General features: G+C 40.5%; 2 protein-coding genes across 3 annotated transcripts in view; both read right to left on the minus strand.

Moving 5' to 3' along the window:
* rps6kc1 (ribosomal protein S6 kinase polypeptide 1) overlaps window positions 1-19143 on the minus strand; it is a 26351-nt gene extending 7208 nt beyond the window's left edge. The window contains exons 1-14 of one of the 2 annotated variants that reach the window (XM_031321881.2): window positions 18951-19143; window positions 17740-17775; window positions 14740-14860; window positions 13712-13827; window positions 13526-13619; window positions 13379-13432; window positions 12423-12845; window positions 10373-10497; window positions 9809-9907; window positions 7716-7763; window positions 6993-7125; window positions 3666-5336; window positions 2100-2189; window positions 1-45 (exon numbers count right to left, since the gene is read on the minus strand). The exon at window positions 1-45 is cut by the window's left edge and continues 475 nt beyond it. In XM_031321881.2, the coding sequence (XP_031177741.1) occupies window positions 29-45; window positions 2100-2189; window positions 3666-5336; window positions 6993-7125; window positions 7716-7763; window positions 9809-9907; window positions 10373-10497; window positions 12423-12845; window positions 13379-13432; window positions 13526-13619; window positions 13712-13827; window positions 14740-14860; window positions 17740-17775; window positions 18951-19052 (3129 nt within the window). In that variant the 5' untranslated portion in view covers window positions 19053-19143 and the 3' untranslated portion in view covers window positions 1-28. The remainder of the gene's footprint in view (window positions 46-2099; window positions 2190-3665; window positions 5337-6992; window positions 7126-7715; window positions 7764-9808; window positions 9908-10372; window positions 10498-12422; window positions 12846-13378; window positions 13433-13525; window positions 13620-13711; window positions 13828-14739; window positions 14861-17739; window positions 17776-18950) is intronic. The other variant, XM_031321880.2, reaches the window with a different exon arrangement.
* A 157-nt stretch (window positions 19144-19300) lies between these two features.
* On the minus strand, window positions 19301-25418 carry moxd1l (monooxygenase, DBH-like 1, like). The gene is made up of 13 exons (XM_031321752.2): window positions 24723-25418; window positions 24446-24592; window positions 23378-23530; window positions 23071-23154; window positions 22555-22710; window positions 22328-22424; window positions 21442-21614; window positions 21256-21344; window positions 20957-21053; window positions 20783-20842; window positions 20319-20413; window positions 20047-20131; window positions 19301-19895 (listed from the first exon to the last, which is right to left on the minus strand). The coding sequence occupies exons 1-13, from the start codon at window positions 25125-25127 to the stop codon at window positions 19737-19739; spliced, it is 1800 nt and encodes a 599-aa protein (XP_031177612.2). The 5' UTR covers window positions 25128-25418; the 3' UTR covers window positions 19301-19736.
* Window positions 25419-25697: the final 279 nt, after the last annotated feature.

A 25697-nucleotide genomic window follows, 5' to 3' on the forward strand; every position in this document is an offset into this window, starting at 1 on the left:
AGCATGTAAAACAGTTGATAGCCATTATTTAGTAGTGTGTGTATACTGAAATTGACAACAACAAAGAAAGGTAGACAGAAGAGACACAGAAGAGAAAGAGAAAATGTTATCAGTGTTTGAGCAGGACAATGGATGTGGAAGTGATATTATCGCTCAACAAAAGCACAACACACCCCCTGCTGGCTGCTAATATGTATTACATCCATTGATCCACATGGGATTAACAGTCGCTTAACTAAGACATTTCACACCTGGGCTGAGGTCAATTTAATTCCAGTGCATTTTCAGTGCTGGCTTTTATCTCCAATATATAACATGTCTTGGCGTGAATCTCTTTTCTTAAAATATTTTTTGTTATTTGTATTAGCTGGTTAGACTTTGATTTGTCTTCAAACTAAAACTGCATTTACATTCTACAGTGCTGAAAAGAGTAGTCTATTAACTTATGGATGTATTTAATCATTTACATAATTTGTCAAGTAAAGAAACCAAAAGCTGCTTACAGCCTCTGAAGTCTGAATACTTGTTTAATTAAGTAATTTAAAAATGAATACCTTCCAGTTGTTGACTGCTGGTCAGAGAAAATGTGATGTTTGTGTACAGCAATTTAAAAAAAATAATCAATAAATAATTTGATGGTAAACATAATCATTGGTTGCAGCTAAACATTTTTTTTTCTTTTACTGATCCAGAAGGGGCTTAACAGTGCCGTTATAACTAACTGTAAGTCAAGTGTACATTTAGTCAAAATCTACCTTTTAATATTTTTTTAATTTGAATACCAAATTCATTTTTGTTTGTTCAAATGACAGGTGTCCTTTCAAACCTACCACACTCTTAGACAGGTATAAAAATCTCATGCTGCTTATATAAAAAAAACGATTTTATGCTACATTATGCATAAAGCTCAGAGTGCTGAGCTTCACGCCTGTGTGTCTTTAGGTCATCTAGTGCTGGCCACTGAACATATGCCTCTACGTGCTTCTATTTCCATTAGTAGGCTTTTAAACGAGCTGTTGCTAAGGGAAAACAAATGCACACTTTAGATATTAGATAGAGCATTTGTTGCTTTCAGATTTATTACAACAGTGGCATACTGTATGTTCTCGTCACAAGGAGGATTTAAATCTGAAGTGACCTTCCTGGCTTGAGAGAGAGGATGAATATGAGAGAATAGCTTAATATAAGTAAGTGGGAGAGTGAATGGGTGCGAGGTTCATTGTGTATGTCTCGGAGTGCGTCCGGTGTTTTCAGCAAACAGTTATTCATCCTGCATATTTAAGAAAGACGTAATCAAACACATCACACAGAAATCTATCCAGCAGCCTAAGTGTGAAGCAATACAATTATAGCAGTAACATATTAGAAAAAGTATCCGCCCATAGATGTCTGATGCATGTGCACACTCATACACCTCCACCACACACACACACACACACACACACACACACACACACACACACACACACACACACACAAGTGCTAAGTAGGGACATGGTGCTGTAGTCTAGCAGCAGTTTGTTTTAGGCAGCTTGTAAACAGCATGCCAGAGCTACCACAAGCCTGCTGAAGGCAACACATGGGGTTACCGCACTGCTGGCTCACTGTTGCACAACAACACACTCTAGAGGACAATAAGGGAACAACTAGAAGAGCCAGCCTCTCAAAACTGTGACCGCAAGAGTAAAAAACACACAGAGATATTTCTAATGTATCCCCCAGCTATGGACCAATATAAGTATTAATTAAAATGTAAAATAAGACTGCCATGATGATGTACGGTGCGGTGCCCTTAATGGCAAATAAAGCAAAAGAACTGAATGGAAAGAGCACATTTGCATGTGGATTTCTGTTGATTTCAAAGTCGAGAAGAATAAGTGTTCATCTGTTTCTACTCTCTATTGTTTATTCATGTCTGGCTTTAAATGAAGGTTTTGTGACCATGGGAAAGTGGCCTACTTATGGCCCTGCATGCCTGCATAGAATTAACCCTACATAAAACCTCCCGACACGCAAAGGCTCCCAGGATAAAATGAGTACATAAGAGAAATCAGAGAGATAGTTTTTTTTTTAGCATGTACTGTATATGTATGTCTCACCTGGTGCACAGTACATATTGGCAATGGCCTCTTTGTCACAGGACTCCTCCACATCATTCCAGCTACAAAAGTAGGTAAGCTGAACATGACCTAAGGAGACAGGAAGAGGGGGGGAAAGTATTCAGCTCAAAGTCTCAGTAGAAACATTCATCTAATGCTTAACCTCACACAGTCAAGTATCACTCCGACTCGCTACTTTTCAAACTGTTTACTCACATACAGCACTTCCTTCCTCCGTTCCTTTCTGCCTCTCTACATCTCTATGCGAGCTTTTCAAGCACACAGCCCCAGCGATTACTCCTGTTTAGCGGCTACCCGTTAACGCTATCATTAGAACTAATGGTGTCATTAGGTAGCCGTGGCCATTAGCCTGGGCTAGCCAGACTGATGCACCACACTACGCCGTTGATGGGCCCTTTAGAACAATAATTACCACCAGGGAGACGAAAACAGCCACTCAGCTAATTAGACGCTTGTTGATAACGAGGTGGAGAGACATGATTGTAGGACGACAAAGGAAGAAGTTGATAGGGAATCTGTAACCTCCTGGTAAAACAACACTTTCACTTCTGGAAGAGCCTTCATTTTAGTAAATAGATTACATCATGGCTGACTGACAGAGACAGTCCCTTAGTCAAATATGATCTGCTCTAAGAGAGGAATGAGCAGAGATCTCAACTTCATACAAGTTTTTTGTTTGTTTTTTTGCTTAAGAAAACAAACGTTGTTTTAGTCGTGCGAGAGAAAACTCAGATTGGACAGAAAGTCTAGCTAGCTATTTCAATTTACCACGCAGAGATCTAAGGAGCAGTTAATCATAGTCCTCATAAAATCAACCGGAGTTTAAAATTCCAACACAAAGAAAGCGGAAGGTAACGGACATCGGCGAAAAGACATGCATCCAGTGGAATTTCCTGTGGCACCGGTGCAATCCCGGAAGTGGAACGTTGTAGATTTAGACTAGGTCTTTATTGAACTACTTACGTCTGAAATATCTGTGATGAAACTCTTACTAGGCCACCTAATAGTAGTAAAGTATTAGTCCTGCTGCAGCCTCTGTTCAGTGCGTGGATTGTCTAATTCATGTTTCTTGGAAGTTGACATTTTAATTTTCTTTAATATTGATTTGGTGCATTGTTGTCCATCTTTGCTTTAAAAGTAATCTAGATGGCTTGTTATTCCCATCATGAAGTGACAGGAATCATGTGTTGGGGTTTAACAGCAAGTAGATGTTTGCATTCTCTCAGTCCATTCAAGTTTGATCTTACTTGCAGATGCATCTTGCACTAAAATAATCTACATCTTTTTCTAAACTTTCTGTAACTAAACTTCATTGTAATGCTGTCCTGATATTATTGCTCATAGGCAGTTTTAAAAGTATTGAAGCTAATATTGCTAGAACATAGTCTAAAAGTAGTAGCTTAGCTCATTTTCCCTACATTTTAAGACATATGCTGGCACCCCTGTGTGTAACAATCTTAAGAGAGCTATGAGATAAATGACAAGATAATGGGATCTTGCTGAACAAAACATCATAATAAGCTGTGGTAATAAAGCATGTCTAACCTTGGTGGTTGAGCAGGATGTTGTTGGGGTTAAGGTCCCGACAGATGATGCCCTCTTGGTGCAGACAATCCAGGGCTTTAACAATCTCTACCGCACAGCATCGTACAAACTCCTCCGGGATACGAGCTTGGGATGCAGCCAACGACAGCTCGTCCAGCTCTGCAAACAGCAGCGATACTTCTTTATCAAATTCGCTGCCACCTGTAGTACTAATAACTCTTGATTCACCATCAAGACCTAATAAACTCTCAACCACTGCGCATGCCTTAGCCCCATTTGTGGCAGGGATAGAGCCTGTGTTGTTGCTACTGGGGTCTGGAACTAAGTCTGTATTTACTCTTGTACTGGCCTCTGGTTTCTCATTTAGAGGATCAGTAACTGGAAGGTCAAGGGGAAGTTCATTATTTTGGCATGCAGAATGAACCACCATTTTGTCAGAGGCTTCTTGCCCAAACGCCACGCTGCAGTCATCCCACAGTGAGTTGAAGGGAGAGGAAGATGTAACACTAGTGTCATATGTTGCAGAGGCTGTACATAAAGATGAAAGGTCCTGCTCCAGCAGCTGCTCCTCCTCCTCTTCCTCAGGGTGAACGGGAAGCTGTAAAACATCAGGCTGAATGAACTTCTGAGGAGAGGCTGTGGCCTCGAGGCCCACACACCCACTCAAAGTGTCTAATTCCTCCTGTAAAGAGTCTACAGTCCCACCCGTCATAGGCAGGTTGACCAAAAGGTCTGGCGGGTGTCCCTCATCCTCCACTACTGCCTCTTTAAAAGAGATGACTGGCACTGACTCATTGGAGCCTTTATCACTACAGTCCAACTCCCAAAGCTCCGAGCTGTGGTACTTGACCTCCTGAGCCAGCTCTGGAAGATCCTCAGTGACATCTGAGCCCAGGTCTGATGTAGAAAAGAGGGGAACAGGTTTATGAGAGGGGCGCTGCTCTCCGGAGTCAAGACAGGTCACCTCACTTGCACTGTCTTTGCTGTCAATACGGAAAAACTCCATTGGCGTGTGCTTGGACTGATCCAAAGACAGAGGCACAGCAGGTGAGGGCAAAGGACTGAACACTTCACTGTGGTCCTGTCCCTCGCCGCGGTATTGCTCATTGTCAAGGGTGTGGCCACTTTTGTCGGACGACTCGGTAAAAAAGCCAAGTTCTTGAGAGCTGATAGGTGATAGGCTGTCATTGCTAAGCAGTGAGCGGCTACGCGAGGAAGTGGTGGTCGTCGCAACGGGCACTTCCAGGGACAGCATTTCATGTTCACTCTTCTCCTCCTCCTCCTCCTCCTTCTTTTCTTCTAGTGCATCTGGTTCTACTTTGTCTTGTTCATACTCATTGCAAAGTGTCAAATAACTGTTGGTGCACTCTTCCTCAGACGTGGCTCCAGAGTCTGACTGGGCACCAATTTGTTCGATAAGCCTGGGAGGGAGAACACTTTTCTTAGGAGACACGATGAGTTTCTCCCCTTTGTTCTGAAGCCCTGAGACAGAATCGGAACAAGCAACTGGCCCAGAACCAGAACTGGCTGAACCTACATCCAGCTGTGGTAAAGCATGTTGTGGAGAGTGTACAGCCGCTGTGTGGCTCTTCTGGATGAACGGGATGTCAAAGCTCTCTTCTGGGCTGGAATTACGCAGGTACTTTCCAATGTGAGACCACAGCTTACCACCTAGAGATGATGAAAAACAGGGCATTAAAGACAATGTATTGGGGTTGTATTTATCAAAGTGGTAAGCAGACGTATAAAGAGGATGAATGAGGAGTTAAGAGAGAAAGCAATGTCTGGATAATTACAGCTTTTTCACCACATTAACTTTTTCAGGAATATTTTTAGCCACCTGTGCTTCAACCAGAGGAACCTTGGTCTAAATTTAGTTCCCAGGCCAGAGATCTTCCAAAAAGTCCCTAGGTAGCAGCACATAAAGTTACTGACTGGTCAAACACTAGCCCCAAGGCCTCAATAATTTGTGTACAACATTCATTCATACAGTAAGCACTTACTGAGTGCCAGTAGTATCAACATATGGATAGGGATGATTTATTGATTATGCGGTAGACTTATAAACCACTCTTGAGTAAGTTGATTCAATGGACTTACCTTCTACAGCAGAAACAAGGCTAAAGTAATCCGCTATGAGGCCCGTGGCAAAAATGACCTGCAGAGCCCCTCTGGGTCCCTGCCTATTGCTTGTTTTGCCCATTTGGGAAAAATAACCAGAAACGTTGTCACTATTTCAGAGGTGTGCGTCTCACTTTTCTGTACATGATTACATTGCATTACATTTTTTAAATATATATATCGCTCTCTGCCATCTATCGAATTTACCTAATATTCACAGTTCACGCAAAAAGAAATATGCAAAAAAGCCTTTTAGTTCCTGACTTTGGCTTCTGGGGCGCCTTAGTTTCTGAGACTATTTGGTAAAAAGGGTCATTAGTTTCCACTTAAGAATGAGTAACCAAGGCAAACAAGAACAGTTATGATTGAACCCAATTTGGCTAAATGGGGATGTCTGTGTTTTAGGTTCCCAGTGTAATGTTAGCATTTTGACATTTCTGTCTTTCTCACACACACACACACACACACACACACACACACACACACACACACACACACACACACACACACACAGTGTGAGCAATTGGAAGCCAGCATCTGTTGTGTGTGATAAGAATGAATAGGGAGTTCACAGTGATGATAATGATAGCGGGACAACTCGATGGCTTAGAAAGTAAAACCATCCACATGTTATTTTGTCCAATGTCACTCAGGTCACTGCCTCCCTCCGTCTGCCTGTCTATCGTCATTCAACCCATCAGCTGCTAACAGCATACTTAAGAAGCAAAAGGAGCAAGCCTGGATTTTGTGAAACAGATGTTACTGTGGTGAAACTATGCCTTTGCTGGCATTTGATTAGCTTTATTAGATCATGTTCATATGATATTTAATACTGTCCACTAATATTAGTGCAGGGTGGTTATAGAGTGCACCAGATTGAATAGGTTATAGGGCATTAAAAAATATGGCTGCATTTCATTGTACGCACTCACCCACACACACGAGCTACACACACATCGGAGAGTGAGTGGGATGTAAGGAGGCCCAGGTGTTGGCATAGCTAATGAAGCATGGCGCCACCTGGTATTCAGAATAATGACCTGTGACACACACCCATCTCTATCAAACATCTGTCTAGAACAAGGGCAGAGAGAGGGGTGGGAGAAGACAGGAGGAGGAATCAGAAGGAGGGGAAAAGACAGTTGGAGGTAAAAAAGACAAAAGAGGGAAGATAAAACTAGAAGGCATGAGATGTGTGTGTCTTACCTTCAGCATACTGCAGCAAAAGGAAAACTGTGTCTTCAGAGACGATGAACTTTCTCAGCTGCACCATGTGCGGCACAGAGTGAGGCATGATTGTCCTCTTAGTCCGCCCACAGTCACTGCTCTTCCTCAGACCCTGCAATAAGAAGTGAGAGGAAGAGGAGGTGGGTAGTTAAAGGTGAAGTAAGCAAGGAAATCTGAATTTAAAAACAAGAGGAGAAAAGAAAAATGTACCCCAATTTGGAGGGCATGAATGGGATGAGGTAAAGGAAGGTGAGTTTAGTTTGTGTGAAGAATAAGGTGTAAAAAAAGAGAGAAGAAGATGAGAAACGGAGTGTGGCAAAGGAGAAACCTCCTATTAACGAGGAGCCAGCTTTGCCCCTTGGCAACCCAAAGTCACTGGATTCATCAAGCCACATACAGCGCGTGACTTTTTAAAAGAGCCACACAAATCTATCAGCGCTACACGTAAAGTTCACATTGGCTGCGTGTGTGTAGGTATGCGTGTTTGTGCGCGCACATGTGTGTATTCATCTGTGCTTGCGCTGTGCGTTGGCATCTGGCACACGTCTCACACCTGAGAGCAGAGGAGCTGACAGGGACAGGCCCATTAGAATCAATTACACCGGTCACACACAGGGGCTTCTGGCACACTTAACACTTACAGTCAGGACGACGAGGATGCGGGGTGCACACACACACACAGACAAAAAAAAAAAAACTTACTTTCAGGATGAACGTCTCTTGTGTTCTCTTGTCCATGACCAAAAGAACCTGTGATGGAAGAGTGCCATTAATTGCCACATATGAACAGACATACACAGTCTAAGATGATGTAGTGGTTGTGTCCTCTAGTGCAGTGTTTTTCAATGACTGGGCCAGGGCACACATGAAGGTCCCTGCAAGATAAATGGAGGTCCCTAAATTATACTAGAAAAATTGGCATTAACACAATGAATCCTGCTGTGTCGACCAAACCATGTACCAGCCACAACAATGACTAAAAGGGATCTATACAGTTCTGTAGTGTAAGAGCAAAAAAAGGGAAACAAATGTAATACTAAAGAACCCCCAAAACAAAGAAGAATGTAAATGTGATAGAATTAACACATATCTTTAGAAATACATTATACCTGAATCAATCAATCGATTAGTTGATTGACAGAAAAAAAAAATCCATGAAAACAACTTTTAATAAATTCATCATGAAGTAACTTAACAATCATTTTTCTTTTTTTTTTTTTTTTTTTTTAAATAATTGTAATTTAAGTATTTTTAGACTTAGAATCTGAAGAGGTTACTTCTTTGTCTTGGAAACCTTTTTTTTTTTTTACTATTCATTTTATAGATTTAACAACAGAAAAAATAACTGGCAGATTAATAATTATTGAAAAAAAATCATTAGTTGCTAATACACCCCCCGCAAAAAAAAAAAAAAAAAATCAACATATGAGCAATCTGCAAGCCAGTGTGGTTATTCACATTTATGTTCATATATCGGATGCACACATTTTTTTCCTGTGCGCCTACATTTTTTATTATTATTTTGGAGCACATGAAATATCTCACTACAGATGCATGCAATTCTTCATGGCAGACACGCTTGCTAGCAGTGCCGTCTTCAAATCCCTACCTTTCTTTTCATCTGTACCCAAATTCCAACAAAAAAGGAGCTCCTACTATCTATAATTTCACTTTCCTTTATTTTCTCCCTCCTTTATCCCCGACATCTTCATTGCTCTTCTGCTCCATTACCGTCTCAGGGGAGAGCTTGAGCATATGTGTGTGACCCGGTCTGTGTTAGTGCGTACTGCAGTGCAGTGTGTATGTTTTGTGGGTGCGTTATCTCCATGTGACCCTGGCTGGGACCAAACAGGTGCAGGCTAAATGGATATGAATGGAGCTGTAAGTAAACAGAGTGGCAGTGCTAGCCAGGGCGCTAATATAATTAAGACACAAACATCAGGGAAGGGGGGAGGTGGAGAGAAGGGGCAGGAGGGTGAGGAGCTCTCTCCATCTGTCCCCTCTGTCCCCGTTAAAAGTGAAAGGAGGAAGGAGGAGGAGAAAGAGGAGAGGAAAGCCAGGTCGTTTTTGGATAGCGTAGCTTCCACTTATGGCGTATCTTTTTTTTTTTTCTTTTTTTTTTGTCTTATTTGTTTCTGACATATTGTGGATTTTGCATGCACCTCTGTAGAGTAACACATGTTAGTATTGTGTCAACATTTTCCTTGGGGTTTTGTGTGTGTGTGGAGGACGAGCATCATTGATTCAATGTTGTGTACCGCTCTCTGCGCTGCTTGCCAAGTCATTTCATGGCTGAGTGGTGAAGTTGCTTCGCCGGCAGCTGGTTGAGAGGACCAGCAACCTAAACTGACCTTGTGGTACTCATAACTGACGCTGAACATACACACACTCAGCCCTTGCTGTACCATTCAGTAAATCTATTACGCTTTATTGCTTTGGATAAAAGAGATGGTCGAAGAAGGAAAGGACACAAGGAGGAGAAATTTGACACATCCATATTTATCTGGGCCGGGGAAATTAAATTAAAGAGTGTCTGCCGGACCTAAGTGTAATTATTTAGTAAGGACCTCAATTATCATTTTGTTTTCATCATAAGAAGTCTCCTCTTCCATATTTACTATAATATTCAAGGAGAAATATTCTGACATCAGATCAAACAAAGTTTTTGTGTCTTTTACTCACTGTCTTGGTAGAAAAAAAGACAAATTATTGATTGTGATTATGAAAGAAACAAAATCATAGTAAACTCACAAAATGGGGCTGCAAGTTGCAAGACTTGTCAATAGTAAACTGACCTTATCTATCACTCCCAACACCCTGTAAGCTCTCAGCTCCTCGGATGGACTCTGCTGGCCTCCTCTGCTGGTGGATGGGCAGCACTGTGCCCCCAAAGCCTTGGACAAAAAAACATTTCATAGTGCTTTAATGTTGTGCTATTTTATCATTAAAATATGGACACATTCATTAGGTATCTTAACCCCTTGCAACATGTGACCCAAGTAATATGAGAAGGAAAGCAACAGTCAGTGTCTTAGCCAAAAATACTCCAGGCTCCAGACTGATCATCAGATACAGGTAGCGTACAGTGGCTTTTTAGAGCTTTTTGAAAACAGCTGCTGTTGCTGCCTTCTGTGGCCAAAATGTATGATTTATTATTGATTATGCTGGTCAATATGTATTATGATGTATTATTATGATGATGTGTTAAAGATATTTTTCAACACAGACTTTCTGTGATGTTTTCATCTGTAATAAACCCGACTGTACTCATATACTGCCTCAAGGGGTTTGAGGACCTTGGTGGATGCACACATATAAAGTACATTTGCATAATCTAACAGAGACTCTCTCCCACTCACCACTGTCTGTGTTGACCCTTGACCCATGTTGCTTCTCAGATGCTGACTGGATATCTGTTCTGCACGCATTAGATACTCTGCAGTCTTCTTCTTCACTGCCTCTCGCCGCGTGGGACTGGGCTCACCTGAAAAGGGGTGAGGGGGATCAATCAGTTTTCTTTATGAAGCAGTTTTTAAAGTGCAGGGTTAACATTTTCTGTAAAGCTTTTTTTTTTTTTTTTTTTACTGAAAAAGCAGGACAGTATTACTGTGACAAGCTAATAAACCACAAAGTAAAAGTGATGTATATTTGGCAATGTCAAGGCCAACTAAAGAACAGCAACCCTGCTGCTGGTACGGTCAGTATCTGGCTTATGGACACTTCAGCAGGGTGGATGCTGACACAATCACAGTCTTCATAAACCCAAGGCCAACCATCCGAGCAGATAGACATCCATGGTTACCACTTGGTATTAAAGCTATAGTGCGTAGTTTCTGTCGACCCCATGAGGAATTCTAAGTAATGACAACAACGCTGTCGGCGCGTCCACATGATCCAAGCATTCTGTGATCGCACACAGCCCCACCCCCCTCCTCCATGCAGTTGCTAGTAGCCAAGGAGGACACTGAGGATTCAAAAAACATGATGGACTATTCATAAGAGGTAATTATCTTCACTCGAGTTTCTGCGCGCGAAAGTCGCCGGACGACACAATCTTCTGAAGATAGCCATACTGAGAAATACAGAGAGAGTTGTGGAGCTGATAGTCTTAATTAGCCTTGTAGCAACTCATTTGGCAATGGCTTGAATGTAACGGACGTTCATTAATATCAGAAATGTACGCACTAAAGCTTTAAGTAACGAGCTTAGGTAACTATATCAATTCATGTTCATTTGGATTAGTAACAACAGGATGTCCAAAGGCAGTGATTCTCAACAACCGCGCTGCGAGTTGGTATCGGTCCGCACAGTGTATCTGACAAAAAACTGGTCCTCCATCCACTCTCTTTACCCCCGCTGCCATCCGCCGGCCAGCACGAGCAATGATGGCCATTACATCAGGAATGACTTTGTGCACAAATAGGCATTCGGTTTAGTGTCATCTCGTAATTTTTGCTGAACATCAAAGCTGAGTATCCACCCCGTCTAACACTAGGGACAACCTTACTGCTCCTCCCGAATTCATACTTCCATGAAGCGTTTCTCCACTGTGTCACACTATGATGACTTAGTTGTGGATATGTCCAAATTTCTCATTGAGTGGTGAGTTCAGTTTTGAATATCTAAATACACTTGAGTTTCAGTTTAACACTTCTTCTGTCACCCTTTTGTTTTTTGTTTGCCCACACCAGCTCTTCCTCCCTCTGATGTTGCTGGCTCTGACACATTCTTCAATAACGCCTGTAAAACACTTTTGAAGTATAATTAAATGAACTTGTTGTTAACTCACTTCATCAGGTAATGGAGAACAATATGGAAAACGGAACAAACAAACAAAGCAGATTTAACTTTATCTCTTGTCACACATATCTGAGGGAATCTTTTACAGTAGACTCAGTCTGATCACACACCCACCCACGCCAGTCTTCGTTTTCAAAGTTTGGGTCATGATCTACAGTACCTGTGGGCCTTGAAGAATTGTTATGTCTTTAATAATAGTCATGGTGAATACAACTCTGTCTGTCTGTCAGTCTGTGAAAAAATGTTTTAGAATGTCCTCTGTGACTCTGGTGGGAGCTTTATCATGTCTGACTCTGGATTTGGGCTAGAGACTAAAATGTGTTAACAGGTAGCCAGCATGCCAATTTGGGGGCATAGAGTTTGAAAGTAGTAGTCAAAAGTAAAGATGCTACTGAGTTACATTATGGAACATGTACGATCCACTATTTTTAAAGCTTGAAACATACTAGGGTTTAAAAGTGTCAGCCTAGAAAGAAGAAAAAAAAAAGTATATATATATATATATATATATACACATACACACACACACACACACACACACACACACACACACAGTATAAGTCGTGTCACTGCTGCACATGTAGATACCCAGCTCTCTCTCAAACACACCTTGGACTCCTTGCAGCAGCAGGTCCACTCCGCTACGATAGCAGGAGAAAGCTGCCTGGAAGTCCTGCTCTTTCTCCTTCTGTACAGCCAAACAGATGAGCTCACTGGCTCTGTCTAGGTAGTCTGACTTCACGTCCTTCGGGTTGCCACCGCTGGCTTTCTTCAGACTGCCAGAGAAGAGTGGCGTTCGGCCTGACCAGCTGACCTCTGGGTTAGGGGCTGAGGAGGCAGGGACTGGGGCAGGAGATGGAGTGCGGCGACCGTGCAGGGAGGGCAAGCGAGGGCTGCAGCTGCTGCCAATGTTGGTGGATCCCCCCTGTGGCTGGTTTGGGGAGGTGCGGCCTGAGGCCATGCCATCATCTAGCCCAGTCAAAGAGTCTGTATCCACAGCCAGGGAGGTCAGGTCACTGTCACTGGACGGGCCTAGGGAGGAGAACAATGCTGGGGTCACGATCAGGGTTTTTCCTGCATAGAGGAATTTTTGGTGCACCCCAACGAGGTTTGAGCCAGCCCCAAAAGAAATTCACAAGCACCAAAATGATAAAAAAAATTGGGAATAAAAATATCAATTCAAATCCTCTCCAAATGTGTTTATGAGGAATTTACCAACCGTAAAACAACAGTTGAACAAGCAGAACATAAACTTGAAAATGAAAGCTAATCTCAGTTTTATCATCCAGAGTCAGTCTGTACCGGTTTTGTTAATTGGTTTCATTTACTCAAGCATAATATATATTTTTGTTTATCAAATTGTCAGAAATAACAGGAAAATGCATAGATTTCTGTCAAATAAGGTAACACAAATTCCTTGACTATGCTGTATGACCGATAATGTTTACTGCCGTGCGTAGTCAACCCTCAAAGGCTCATTCTGAGCCAGGAAAAGCCCTGATAATGTGTCTATGTATGAGCTCTATGTAGGTGGGTGTTATTTTGATGCATAAAAAAAACCTTACCTCCATACTCTGATGTGATAGTCAAATCATCTGCACCACTGATGTCTCTTTGAACTGAAAAACATGTCCACACATCTCTGAGCTAGTGTGCATTGTTAATTAAGAGGAAGATTCATTCTGAGGAATAGTAATTGTGTGTAAGCCTACCGTCAGAGCTGCAGTCTGATAAACTGTCTGCCAGGAAGTCAGAAAAGGGCTCAGCTGGTCCAATGAGCTCCGAGCCGTCGTGGACCTCACCTCCCTTGAAAAGAATTAAAAACATTGCAGTCCATAGTCTGGGAGTATGTTTGTATTTGCATGTGTGTGTGTGTGTGTATGTGTGTGTTTGGTTACCTTGAAAAAATCTTGGATATGCTGACTGCTATAAAGAGCAGGGATATTAGCAGAGAACTGCAGCAGATCCTCGGAGCACTGTCTTCTTTCCTCAACTACTGAATCATCAAAACGACCTGTATGCATACATGGATAGAAGGATATGCGCGCGCGCACACGCACACGCACACACACACACACACACACACACACACACACACACACACACACACACAGATATTGTCTTTAAGCAAATGATCATGTCAAGGAAGAGTAGTGCTTAGTAATAACACCGAGCTGCCTCAAGGGGGCAGAGTCATCACTACAATATTATTGTCTGGTATTACAGCAGTCTGTCACTTAAAGGACAATTCCAGTGCAAAGTGAACCTAGGGGTAAACAGTCATGACCAGTTGAACCACGAATGCCCTGCTTGAGCTATGTTACTGGTTACTGGTTGCACGGCGTTCGTGGTTCGACTGGTCATGACTGTTTTTCCCAAGATGGCGCCTGGCTGTATACGCGAAGGTAATGTCTTTATAAACTCTTTAAAAATCTTTTTAATAAACTGTCTGTACACTTACAAAGTTCTCAATGCTTTGGTTTACATGTAGGGACCCTCATTATGCTACCGTGGAAGTGTGGTGCTATTTTGAGCCTTGTTAGTGGTATGAAATAGCGATTTATTTTTACTCTACCAGTGCCCCGAAAGCCTAGCGTTAAGCTAATCAGCGGTTCGCGCTAGCTTGTTTCAAGCATGAGACACATTCGATTACCATGACAACATACCCCAGAGAACAGTCGACTCGGTACACATGTGTTATTAACCTCTAGGTTCATTTTGCACCTGTTTTTCTTAAGACACTTTAGAGAAGGTCACTAACATCAACAACAAAACGTAAAGGTACCAGAATCAAACAAGAGAAGGCGGCCACACACACACACACACACACACACACACACACACACACACACACACACACACACACTTTGTCTCTTTATCGGGACAAACGTTTGCCACAGGGAAATCAAGGGGATTAGTTTCTTACCAAAGACTTTGGCCTTGGCAAATGGAGGAAACAGCTCTGACTGACTACATACATTCTTGTGCAGCTGCCAGAGGTTCTGATGAAGCTTCCGGAAATCACTGTATCTCTTCCATACTGTTATCTACAGACGACAGATGGATGAAGATAGGGAGGAGTAGTTGGGGAATGAATAATTTTCTGTTTAAAGACATGTGCAGCTTCCCCAAATGGATTATATCAACTGTGTTTATCAAACACTGCTTAAAGAAGTAACCTAATTTTGTACTTGTCTGTTAAAAGTAATCTCAGTATCCCTTTTTATTTTAAAATTTCTGAATAATTAAAATATTCATTATGTCTTGTTAAAGACGACGTGCATGTTTTGCAGCTATTGCTCCTCTGCCAACACATTAAACAATCTAACGCATATGACAAGTTAAATTTCTCATCTTACCACCATCTTTTGCAAAAAAAAATCTTAGAACACAAGTCACAACATTCACACACAAACATGGATGAAGTAGTTCCTTACTCTGTGGCAAAAAGCAAAACATAATGTTGCCTAATGTTGAGATGAGAGTTCTGGACAGCCTGCTGGTGTGAGGGAAACACCACTCCCAAACAGAAGCACTGCTTAATAATGGAGTATGTGGTTCCAGGCAAAAGGTTTTCACTCTGTCCCAGACACACATGCAGTAATCAACATCATGCCTGCTGCATTAGCGCTGATTTCAGGCTAGACTGCATTCCTCAGTTTGTGACAAATGTAAGACAGCATGCATGTGTGTCTTTACAGCATGTTTGTAGATACATTATGAGATACGGGAACACTTAAATGTTCTCTAAAACCTTTTAAAATACAGAACCGTTTTCTTGGGCAGAAATTCTTAAAATGGTCACACTGAAGATGTGACTGTGTGTATGTGTGTGTGTGTGTGTGTGTGTGTGTGTGTGTGTGTGTCCATAATATTTAGACTGTTGACAAAAAAAAGCCTGAATGTCAGTATTCTAAAACAAAGACCGGGAGTTAAAAAAGTAAAGAAAATGATCCTGATGTGTACCTAATTCTTGACTTTTTTTATATGAATTATTTTTCACAACTGAATTTCTGGCCAACAAAATGAAGCTTTGCCTTAGAAAATCTCGTCACTAATAGATTTTGTATTTAAGTATTTCAAAAATCATTCTGTTTTTACATCAGACATTTTTCATCATTACTCTTATCTTATTGTTTTGCAAATATATAAAGCACAAACTGAAAAAGAAATAGTATAAAGCAAAATAATACATAGAAACAAACAAAACAAAATACAATCAAACAAGCAAGCAATTCAAAAGGAAAAAAAAACAGATTGGAAAAAAGACAACTTGTTTACAGCACAGAAAACCTTACATTCATTGGTTTTCTTTGTATGACAATGGTAGGGAAATTATTTAGTTCATTATTTACACCCTAAAATTATACAACAAAATATCCGGGTTCAATGGCATTAAAGTATTGTATCCATTTAACCCAGTATGACTGAAATCTGCTAACTTGCAGCTTTGAAGAAAATGTCAATTTCTCCATTACATAGATTTGGTGGAACGTGTACGTTCAAAAGTTGTTTTAGTCGTGTGAGAGAAAACTCAGATTGGACAGATAGTCTAGCTAGCTGTCTGAATTTACCCTGCAGAGATCTGAGGAGCAGTTAACCATAGTCCTCATAAATTGACCGGAGTTTAAAATTCCAACACAAGGAAGGAAACGGACATCGGCGAAAAGACATGCATCCGGCGGAATTTCCTGTGGCACCGGAGCAATCCCGGAAGTGGAACGTTGTGGATATAGACAGGTAACCATTTTCTTGTTATAGTTTTCTTAAGGCCCTTGACACACCAACCGATTTTCGGCCATTGGGACAGTCTGGCGAGGTCAGTGACTCGAGTCTGTTCGGTGTGTTCCGTGCCGTCTTCAGCCGGTGGAGCCGTATGCCTTCATTTGGGCCGATTTGACATGTTGAATCGGAAGGCGGGCAGTCGGACTCAATGACCAATCTGATTGGTGTAGTGCTAACCTGGAAATGACGAGCAGGATGAGCCTGACGAACGCCTCTCAAAATCTGACGAAAGTCTTTTAAACTGACCTTTGTCGATCTGAAATGAAGACAGATTCAGCAATGGCATTGCCTATTTCTCGCTTAAAATGTTTTCAGAAACACGTTTCGGTGAACTATTTTCGTAAAATATCAGATCGTATTGCGAAAGAGCTGCCATTAGGGTCGCCAGACCCACGTGACGCGTTCGTCCAATCAGCTGCCGGTTTTCTTTTTTCTGGGCGACAATACAGATTAGCGCCGCCTGCTGTTATGGAGACGTATTACGTCTCGTGCACGTGCAGAACATACTCTCAAATCGGCGTCGCTTCGGTGTGTTCCGAGGAACTTTTTTGACCAATTCGGGGAGGCAGTCAGAGCCTTTACTTGTCCCCAAAATTATTTTAAACAAATACAATGTATAAACGGAATCTTGATATGAAGTACCCTCTCTATAATATTATGTTTGTTGCAGTCCCAAAAAATATGGTAATGATTTAATTCACAAAACCACATTGTCTCCAGCAAGTAGAGTCTCCTGAAAAATTATTTTTTCTCTGAGCTGGTATATCACAAGGCGTATCACACATTCTTCCAGCAGAATTCTCTCCACTTAAGAGAGGCAGTTGTTTGCCTTTTTAAAATCTCTTAACACAAATCTATCCGTCACTTTCAACTTGTATTTTTTGTACATTTTTATAACTACTAAATACTGTAAAAGTGCAAATTTTGAGATGTGATATTATATTGGTCTTGGAAGATTTCAACCAACTTAGTCTGAGATAACAAACAGCTTATACTATATACAGAAGCAGTGCTTATCTTCCAACCCTGCAGGGGAAATTCCCTCCAAAATATTTCATCAAGCTTCTGTCTTTCAAGAAAGTCAACTCTCTGCAAATGCTTTGCACACTCACAAAGTCACAATATAAAAATAATGGCTTACCTCTTGGACATCTTCTGGGTTCTTCCTGGAGATTATCTATGTGGAAACGAGATATGAGAACTCAAAGATTTAAATACTTCATTTGAGTGATTCCTATAAGATGCCAGTGCTGGTTTAAGACTTTCTCGTGAGGCTGGCACAAGTATGAGCAGGGACACAGCTCTGAGTGTGACAATGAGTACATTATATAGCGAATGACGGAAGTCTTGAGTGTAGGAACGAGACATCCCCAACAACCATAACAAGCAGAATAGCAGGCAGGCAGAGACAAAGAAACTCAGCCTGTCCTTATTCTAACTTATTGAACTGGGAGTGTGCCCATGCATCAGTAAAACCACTGCACAATCTGGTGACTGGAGATCTGGCAGAAGTTTGGATGAATATTAGGATACTTATCTATTCATTTTAACATCAGAGGACTTACTTCTCTATACAAGCACTTGATCTGTGAGTTGCAGTATATTATCAATGGGGGCTTGAGCCCATTCTTAAAAATGAAAGCCTGATTTTTCAAAAGCATAAGTGAATTTTGTCTAGGGTTTTTCTCCTAACCTGAAATAGTTTCAGAGTATATCAACACCTTACAGAGAGTTTAAGCAATTAACATGTAGGTGAAGTTAACCCAGGCTTTGACATTTCACCATCCAGGTCAATCAGAATAACCCAAAACGTGAATTACTTCTTTAAAGGCATTTCTCAGGGAAATAAAAATATAACGGCAATATGAACCAGCTGTCTTGTTGATGTTACGAGTCTAAACATGCTTTTTTCTGCTTAAAGATACTTAACATGATCTCCTTATTGTTCGTCCATTGTAACGCTACATACTCTATAACACTAAATAAGCTAGCTAGTTAGCTATCTAACGTTAGCGGTTAACACTGGGTTAACACTGGGTTAACACAGCGTTTAGGTCGGATTCAATCAGTCTGGCTAATATTGCTAATGTAAGTTAGCAACTAGACAATCCACTGCCACTGAGGGTAAAACCGCCACATTTTTATAACATAAGCAAGTCTGAATGTGCATATTAGCTACATCTACGGTGTTCACAAAAGCCGTTACCATTGTCAGCGATTCCTTAAAAGGTTAAAGTAACGTTAGTTGTGTTTGCATCATTTTAGCTTGGTTAGCACAGCTCAAGCTAGACAGCTAGCTAGCTAGCTAACAACACCTAGCATTAGCCTTGCTGTCAGAGTCCCTTTACTTACTCTTGCGGTGACTTTGTACACAGTATAGCCTTTCAGGTGCTTTTTGGGATCTGTGACAGTATAAAACCGAGCCAGTTCTCCTCTGTCCCGCTGCGATATCATTCTGATAGTGACAACATTGCCAAAGCTACCAGTCGGCTAGCCATTCGCATTCATTCCCTGACAGCACAGTGACAGGAGGCAAATAAATTAGAGCTCCTCCTGGAGGAAAGCCCATGTAACTGCACTTGCATCTAATCTTTTTTTTTTTTTTTTTTTTTTTTTTTAAGATTGTCATAAAACCAGTTTTATATATTATTTGGGGTGTATGTATTTTATTAAGTGAGAAATAAAGATTTTTATTACTGTATACATATAAATACCAGCAGTTAGGCCTAAGTGCATGAAATGAACACAACATGTACACAAACAGAGATAAGTGCATATATTGTTAGTGCCATATAGCCATGGCGTATTCATAGACTAAATGACAAATTGTTGGGCGATATGGATAAAACCTTCTACCCCAATGAATGTAATTTTGTATATATATACACATATATATAGGCTATATGTATACATTTGAAAGTAATAAAATTACTAATAATATGACCCAATCTGTGATTAATAATCAATACCAAAGACAAAAGATGAGCTATGCATGGAGAAAAATAAATCATAGAAAATGTTATACACCCTGTCCTGTAAAGTTTAATATAGGCAGTTGATTAGAATAATATTTTATCAACTGTGGCTTTTTTATAATCAAGATTGCAATGGTTTGGAGCTGTTGCTCATAAAACCATGTTATATCATTGCAATCCAGAGTAGCAGTAGCATGATTCCTGCTGGGTTCATAATCCAGGAAGTGCTGAGTCTGCTTGCCGCGTTTTTATTCTCACAAGTGTCAGTCGGTGTCTTCATCATCTCCCTGACTGTGCCATAAAAGTTAAATGATGAGTTGGTCTGTGGAAGAAGAAAATATTATATTATATAGAAATACCTCTTTTTATGATACCTGGTGGAAGCAATGACCTCAATTATCAACAAATGTGTATTTATTAAATTGTAGGCAGAAAAGAAAATACACTATCAAACAATTCAGACTGTTACTTACATTGTCATCCGAGATGTACTGAATTTGTGGAAGTGTCTTTAGTAAACTCTCCTGTGCAGCTATGTCATACTGGTCCTTAGACATGCTGTCAGAAATAAGTATAGAGTTCATCAGAGCATATCAAGATACAGCTGCTTGAAAAAATGTGTATGTATGTATGTAACCTGTAAGCTGTTTGTTAATCAGCACTGCTGCTGCTGATTCAGTCTCGCAGAAATATGTGAAGGACTGCATCGGGTCTTATTGGTAGCTTGTGTTTCATTGATAGATACCTTGTATTTGGGTGGCTAACACATGTGTTGATCTTGATTGCAGGGTAGTAGAATAGGAAGGCCAGGCACATCTCATTAGTAGTTGCTAATCCCATCTGAAGGAGGAAAATGTGATTAAAGACAAGAGATTCTCTTTATACATGGGTTTTTACTCTAATAGTATTATGAGTTGTATATTCTATTGACCTGTTTCTCTTAAGGAGTCCAGCCTTAAAAATTATACTGTATTTCATTTGTACAGGATGTTAATATGCCCACGTCATTAGGTTATAATTCTACACAGTTTGACCAATACATATTTCACCAATCTTTCAGGTCAGATACATACAATATTGAACTGCTCATTTGTTTCATCAATAGTCGTCATGTTACTTGTGTTTCTTTTTATGTTTCTTGGACAATATTGATTTCATTTAAAGTACATTGTATGTGAAATTACATGAAGTCATACAGTATTTACCCACCATCGTGACATTGGTGCGATCGGTAGTACTGTAGGTGCACTCCACTGCAATCTCATCACTCTGTAATGGTAGACAAGTAATACAATAAATTATAGAGAACTATTAATATAATAGTATAGTTTTTAAAAGCCCATATGGGCATAATATGTGGTCATGGAGGCAATGGAGACTTACCTGCTTAATGGTCTTGATGTTTCCCAAACTGATGACCTGCTGAAACTCAAAGTTGAAGTTTTCATCCAAACCCAAGAAGTCTATCTGCTCTCCATTTCTACAGAGACATATGAAATAACACTACGTTTACAAGAAAACAATGGCACTATGATAATCAGCATCGAAATTGGATTATTTTCCAAAACAATTACCAACTATTTGTTAGTGTTTTTGCAAAGCCAGTCAAATTATATAAATCTCTCTTTTTTATTCTTCAGTTTTGATATTGATAAAGCAAATCCCCATTCTCTCTTTCTTACCTGTAGTGGCCAACTCTGACCTTCCTCCCAGCCAAGTGAGTGTGCAGTATCATAGCGAACACTTGCAGTTCAGGCACAGGATTCAAAAGCTAGAGGTGGAAAGTTAACACTATCAGGAACACAGTCATAAACAACCCACAAAAATAAGCTCTGAACCTTTGAAATCCATACTGAACCAATACAGACCTGTGAAAAGAGGGTGGTATTACACACGCCGTAGGTGTGGAATTGAGTGGCATTTGGAGGGATGCTGTAGTGGAACTGGACAAGTGGCAGCATACCTGTGGTCAGGATGCCTGCATCATGCTGCCGGAGTTGGGCTGTATAGTGTAGTTTCATTCCTGAGCTGTCTGTCCTACCTTTACAGAGAGACAGAAGTTTAAAAATGTTGCATCTTGGTGTGAATAAGAGAGAGTATAGAATAAAGAAGACATGCTCCACTACTTTGTTTATACAATCTGTAACACTGTGATAGTATGACTATACGGTGTATTATTGTCCAGACAGCAACCAAAGCACACGTTTTTCACGTTTTATTAAAACGCACTGGTGGCATTTTAAAATTCCACCAATTTTACACATAAAGGTAAATTTACTGATCATAGTGAGAACTACACAGCCTGTAAAAACAGGTCCATAATGTCTTCAGTGGCCCTTAAGTAAATGGACTGTATTTATATAGTACTTTTCTAGTCTACTCAAAGCGCTTTTACATAGTAAAACCACCAACCTTCCGATCAGTTGACGACCGCTCTTACCACCTGAGCCACAGCCACCCAGGCAAGCTATTTCAAGTCTGAGTCATAGGGGTTACTGTATGGCAGTTGATTGTGTTTGGTGCTTAGAAAAAGTGGACATTTAGAAGATAGATGCTATTGGTTACACCGTGGGAAATGTAAGTGTTTTTGGAATATGATCCACACTAGGGAAATTCACGATATCTTGGCCTCAATCAATACGTGTCTAAGCTGTAACCAATATTATATGTGTACTTATCATAATACAAAATATCAACATTCAAGAAACAGATACCAGACAGATAGACAGTGTGAAAAGGATCCACAGTATTTACCGGCTTTACTGTTTTGATTATTGTAGTGGATTTCAAGCCGATAGAATGTGTCTTCACCTCCAACAGGAATACCCACATTTTCTGGAAGCTCATATACCTTAGGTTTCAGGAATAAAAAACTGTGGATTAGCTTGCACCAGCACAACACTGACAAGGATATACACACAAGAATACAGACAACAAAATTAATCTTAGCATTCAGAGATAGACACTTGATTCTCCCTCACCCCTGCTCCCACTCCCCATGCAGCCACCACCCCGAAGCAGGCATCCCCCATGTCGCCCATGAAGCACGGCTTGTCGTAGGGCTTCGTCACAAAGGTGGGGCAGCGGTGCAGCAGCATGTGATGCACCATGTCAACGTTCTCAATCACTGGTTCAATCTGAGGTAAAGTTAGAAGAGATTGGGCACAGAAGGTTTAAAAAATGGTGAATAAATGAAGACATAAATATTAAAATCATAATGCTTGTAGTTCATTTTCATGTTCACTTTTTAGCTATGGGAGTTAGGAATTCATTAATGACAGTTATACAGTATCAAAGTAGTTTTCAAAGTATTTTTATTGTAACTACTTTTGTTCCAGGTGTTTTGCATTTGAAAACCCAATCCACTCAAAAGCTGACAGTTTGATGTGTAAATCCAACATACTGTGTGAAGAACAACATTCAATTGCTGATTTTGATAACAGGTGACTGAAGAGAGATGGTGGTAACATGAAAAAAGATTGATGATTGGTGATTACCTGATATATATGATGTTTTGTTTTTAAGTTTGGAAACTGCATGACCTTGCAGTGGTAGTAGGTACGACTGTGAGGGATAGTGATCTGCAAAGAAATAATGATAAAGGTAAAAACAACACAGTTTGTCTTTGTCTTAGTTTGGACGACTACTTGTGTTAGAATTATTTTAATTTGCTTGTATTTTTTAAGTGTTTTCCATTCATCCAAACTATATTGAAAACTTTGAGTCAAATTTACAAATGTTCCTATAATACCCATAAATATGCCTTGTCTATCATTGTCATAACGGTTGTTTAATTATTCCTACATTGTCCACTGTTGCACTGAGATAGTTGAGGTTGGTTGAGGTCATCCTGGGCTTATAGTTCAGCAGGTTGACTTCCTTGGTGCCCTCACGATCCCCATGGTAAGCAATCTCATCTGTTATTCCATAGGCATAGATTAGTTTAATGGGTTTATCCTGTAAAAGAGATGGCAATTTTAGACAACAAATATAATACAATACATGAGCAGCAACATGAGAGGGCTTTCATTGGGGGAAGAAACGGGATGTGGGGTGTTCCTGTGTTTTCAAAACACTCAAAATACCTTACAAAACTACTTATTTTTAAAATTCAAGTGATAAACAGCAAAAGTTTAATATTCTGGCTTTGCATTTTACTACCACAAATGTCAACACACACAGCAAGGTGTCATTACCAAAATTGTATAGCATTTCATGTGCTCGATGCAAAGAAATATATTGTGTGACTCTTTCTTTTGTTGCTATTGTCTTTATATCTGAAAACACCCAATTCAATGCATGGTAAGAACACTCAATACAAAAGAAATTGTATAATCCACTTTTACATGGATACCATCAGGAAACTTGAGCTCTACATAGAAGAATTAGTTCAGCAATACAAAAGACTACAGCATTAAAAAACAAATGAGCCACAGAGAAAAAGTGAAAAGATGGTGGTTCAGATTACAGCTCCATGCTGTAAAACAACAACCAAAGTTTAAGGTAAGTGAGGTCTAATGAGTTAATGAGGGATGTTGGCCTGTATTGTTCCCATTCATCAGCAGCCTCTTAAAGTGGGTAACCCAAAATTATTACAAGAAATGGTTAAATAATCAATAATTTCACACTGTATAAAGTTTCAACCAATCTGACATGAGGACATATCCAATCTTACCACTTATTCAGTGTGATTTAGCAATGAAACTTGACCGGAAGAAATTAAACACTATTAAAACCAAATAATGGATGAATCATCTATTTTCTATATTAATGGTAACTGAAGTTGCTATTTTAAGCATGCAATATTGCTGCAGGTGCTCGTCAGCTATCTATCTAATACCACAAATAGATATATATATCTGAATGTCTTACAGTGATATGGAAGTCTTGGCCGTCACACGACTGAATTGACCTCCGAAAGGTCATGGTGGTTTGACCGTCGCTTTCAGTCATAGAGAGGAGAGTGTAGCTCTGCTGCTCGTCTACCAAGGGCTTGGAGTTCCCTGTGGCATATCTATCCTAATGGACAAAAAGACACAACTTATTTCACACAGCAGAAATATATTGGCCTAACATTGTGTTATGTTTGCTATTGAACATGAAAAATAAACAAACTGCTACACATGTTAAAGTTCTGGTGATGGCTTACTGTGAAGTAGATTCCACTGGGTCCAACTCCCCCTATAACAATGTCTGACCCCTTCATGCCTCCGTTCGGACTGAAGCCAAAGCCCACCCAGCCTGTTGTGTTGACTACCAGCTTGAATGTAATGTTTCCTTGCGGGTTATCAAAACCCCACTTCAGGCAGACCAAATTGTTCTGGTCCAGATACTCCATGAAGGGCAAGGTGGGGTCCACCACCCTGGCTCCTTTTGTCCAGACCGAAAACAGGTAGAGGAAAGGAAGCAGAGAGCGCATGATGTCTCTGTGAAGTTGGAGATTTTCAAACTGAGCCCACTGTCTATGGAGCTGCCAAACACCCTCCCACCCTCCTCCGGCACACCTGCTTTGCTCGATGAACTCAAGTGATAGACTACAGGTGAAAAATGTCATTTCTCATTCGACTTTGTAGAACAAAAAAAACACACTGTATATCACATTGGCTGCGGCCTCGATCAAATTACAAATCTGCAAGATCACTGTCTTTGATGTCATAGCTGTGAAAATCTTCAGCTTTGAAGTCAAGTCTTTGGACAGGTGGGCTGCAGACTTCACCTACTTACAACCCCCTCACAGCTCCTCTTTCATCGATATCAACCCGTTCCACCGGTTCTTTCACATTGACAGACAAATGAGACCACTCAGGTGTCTGATATGTAAGGAGGTGAGGGAGGGAGCAGGAATGCAGGCCTTTCATTTTGGGTGGCAGTAGCTCAGTCAGTAAGGCACTGCCGAGGTGCTCTTGAGCAAGGCACCAAACCCCCAACTGCTCGGGGCGCCTTTCCATGGGCACTCACTCTGACATCTCTCCATTAGTGCATGTATAGGTACTGAGCATGTGTGTGTAATTCAGGCCTGTGTGTAATGTGTATAATAATAACAACAGAGTGAAAACATTGTAATTTAATTAATAAATTATTATTATTATTATTATTATTATGGCCAGAGTCAATGTTGTCAATA

This window comes from Sander lucioperca, chromosome 19 (assembly GCF_008315115.2).
Source record: "Sander lucioperca isolate FBNREF2018 chromosome 19, SLUC_FBN_1.2, whole genome shotgun sequence".
In the NCBI taxonomy this organism is placed as follows: domain Eukaryota; kingdom Metazoa; phylum Chordata; class Actinopteri; order Perciformes; family Percidae; genus Sander; species Sander lucioperca.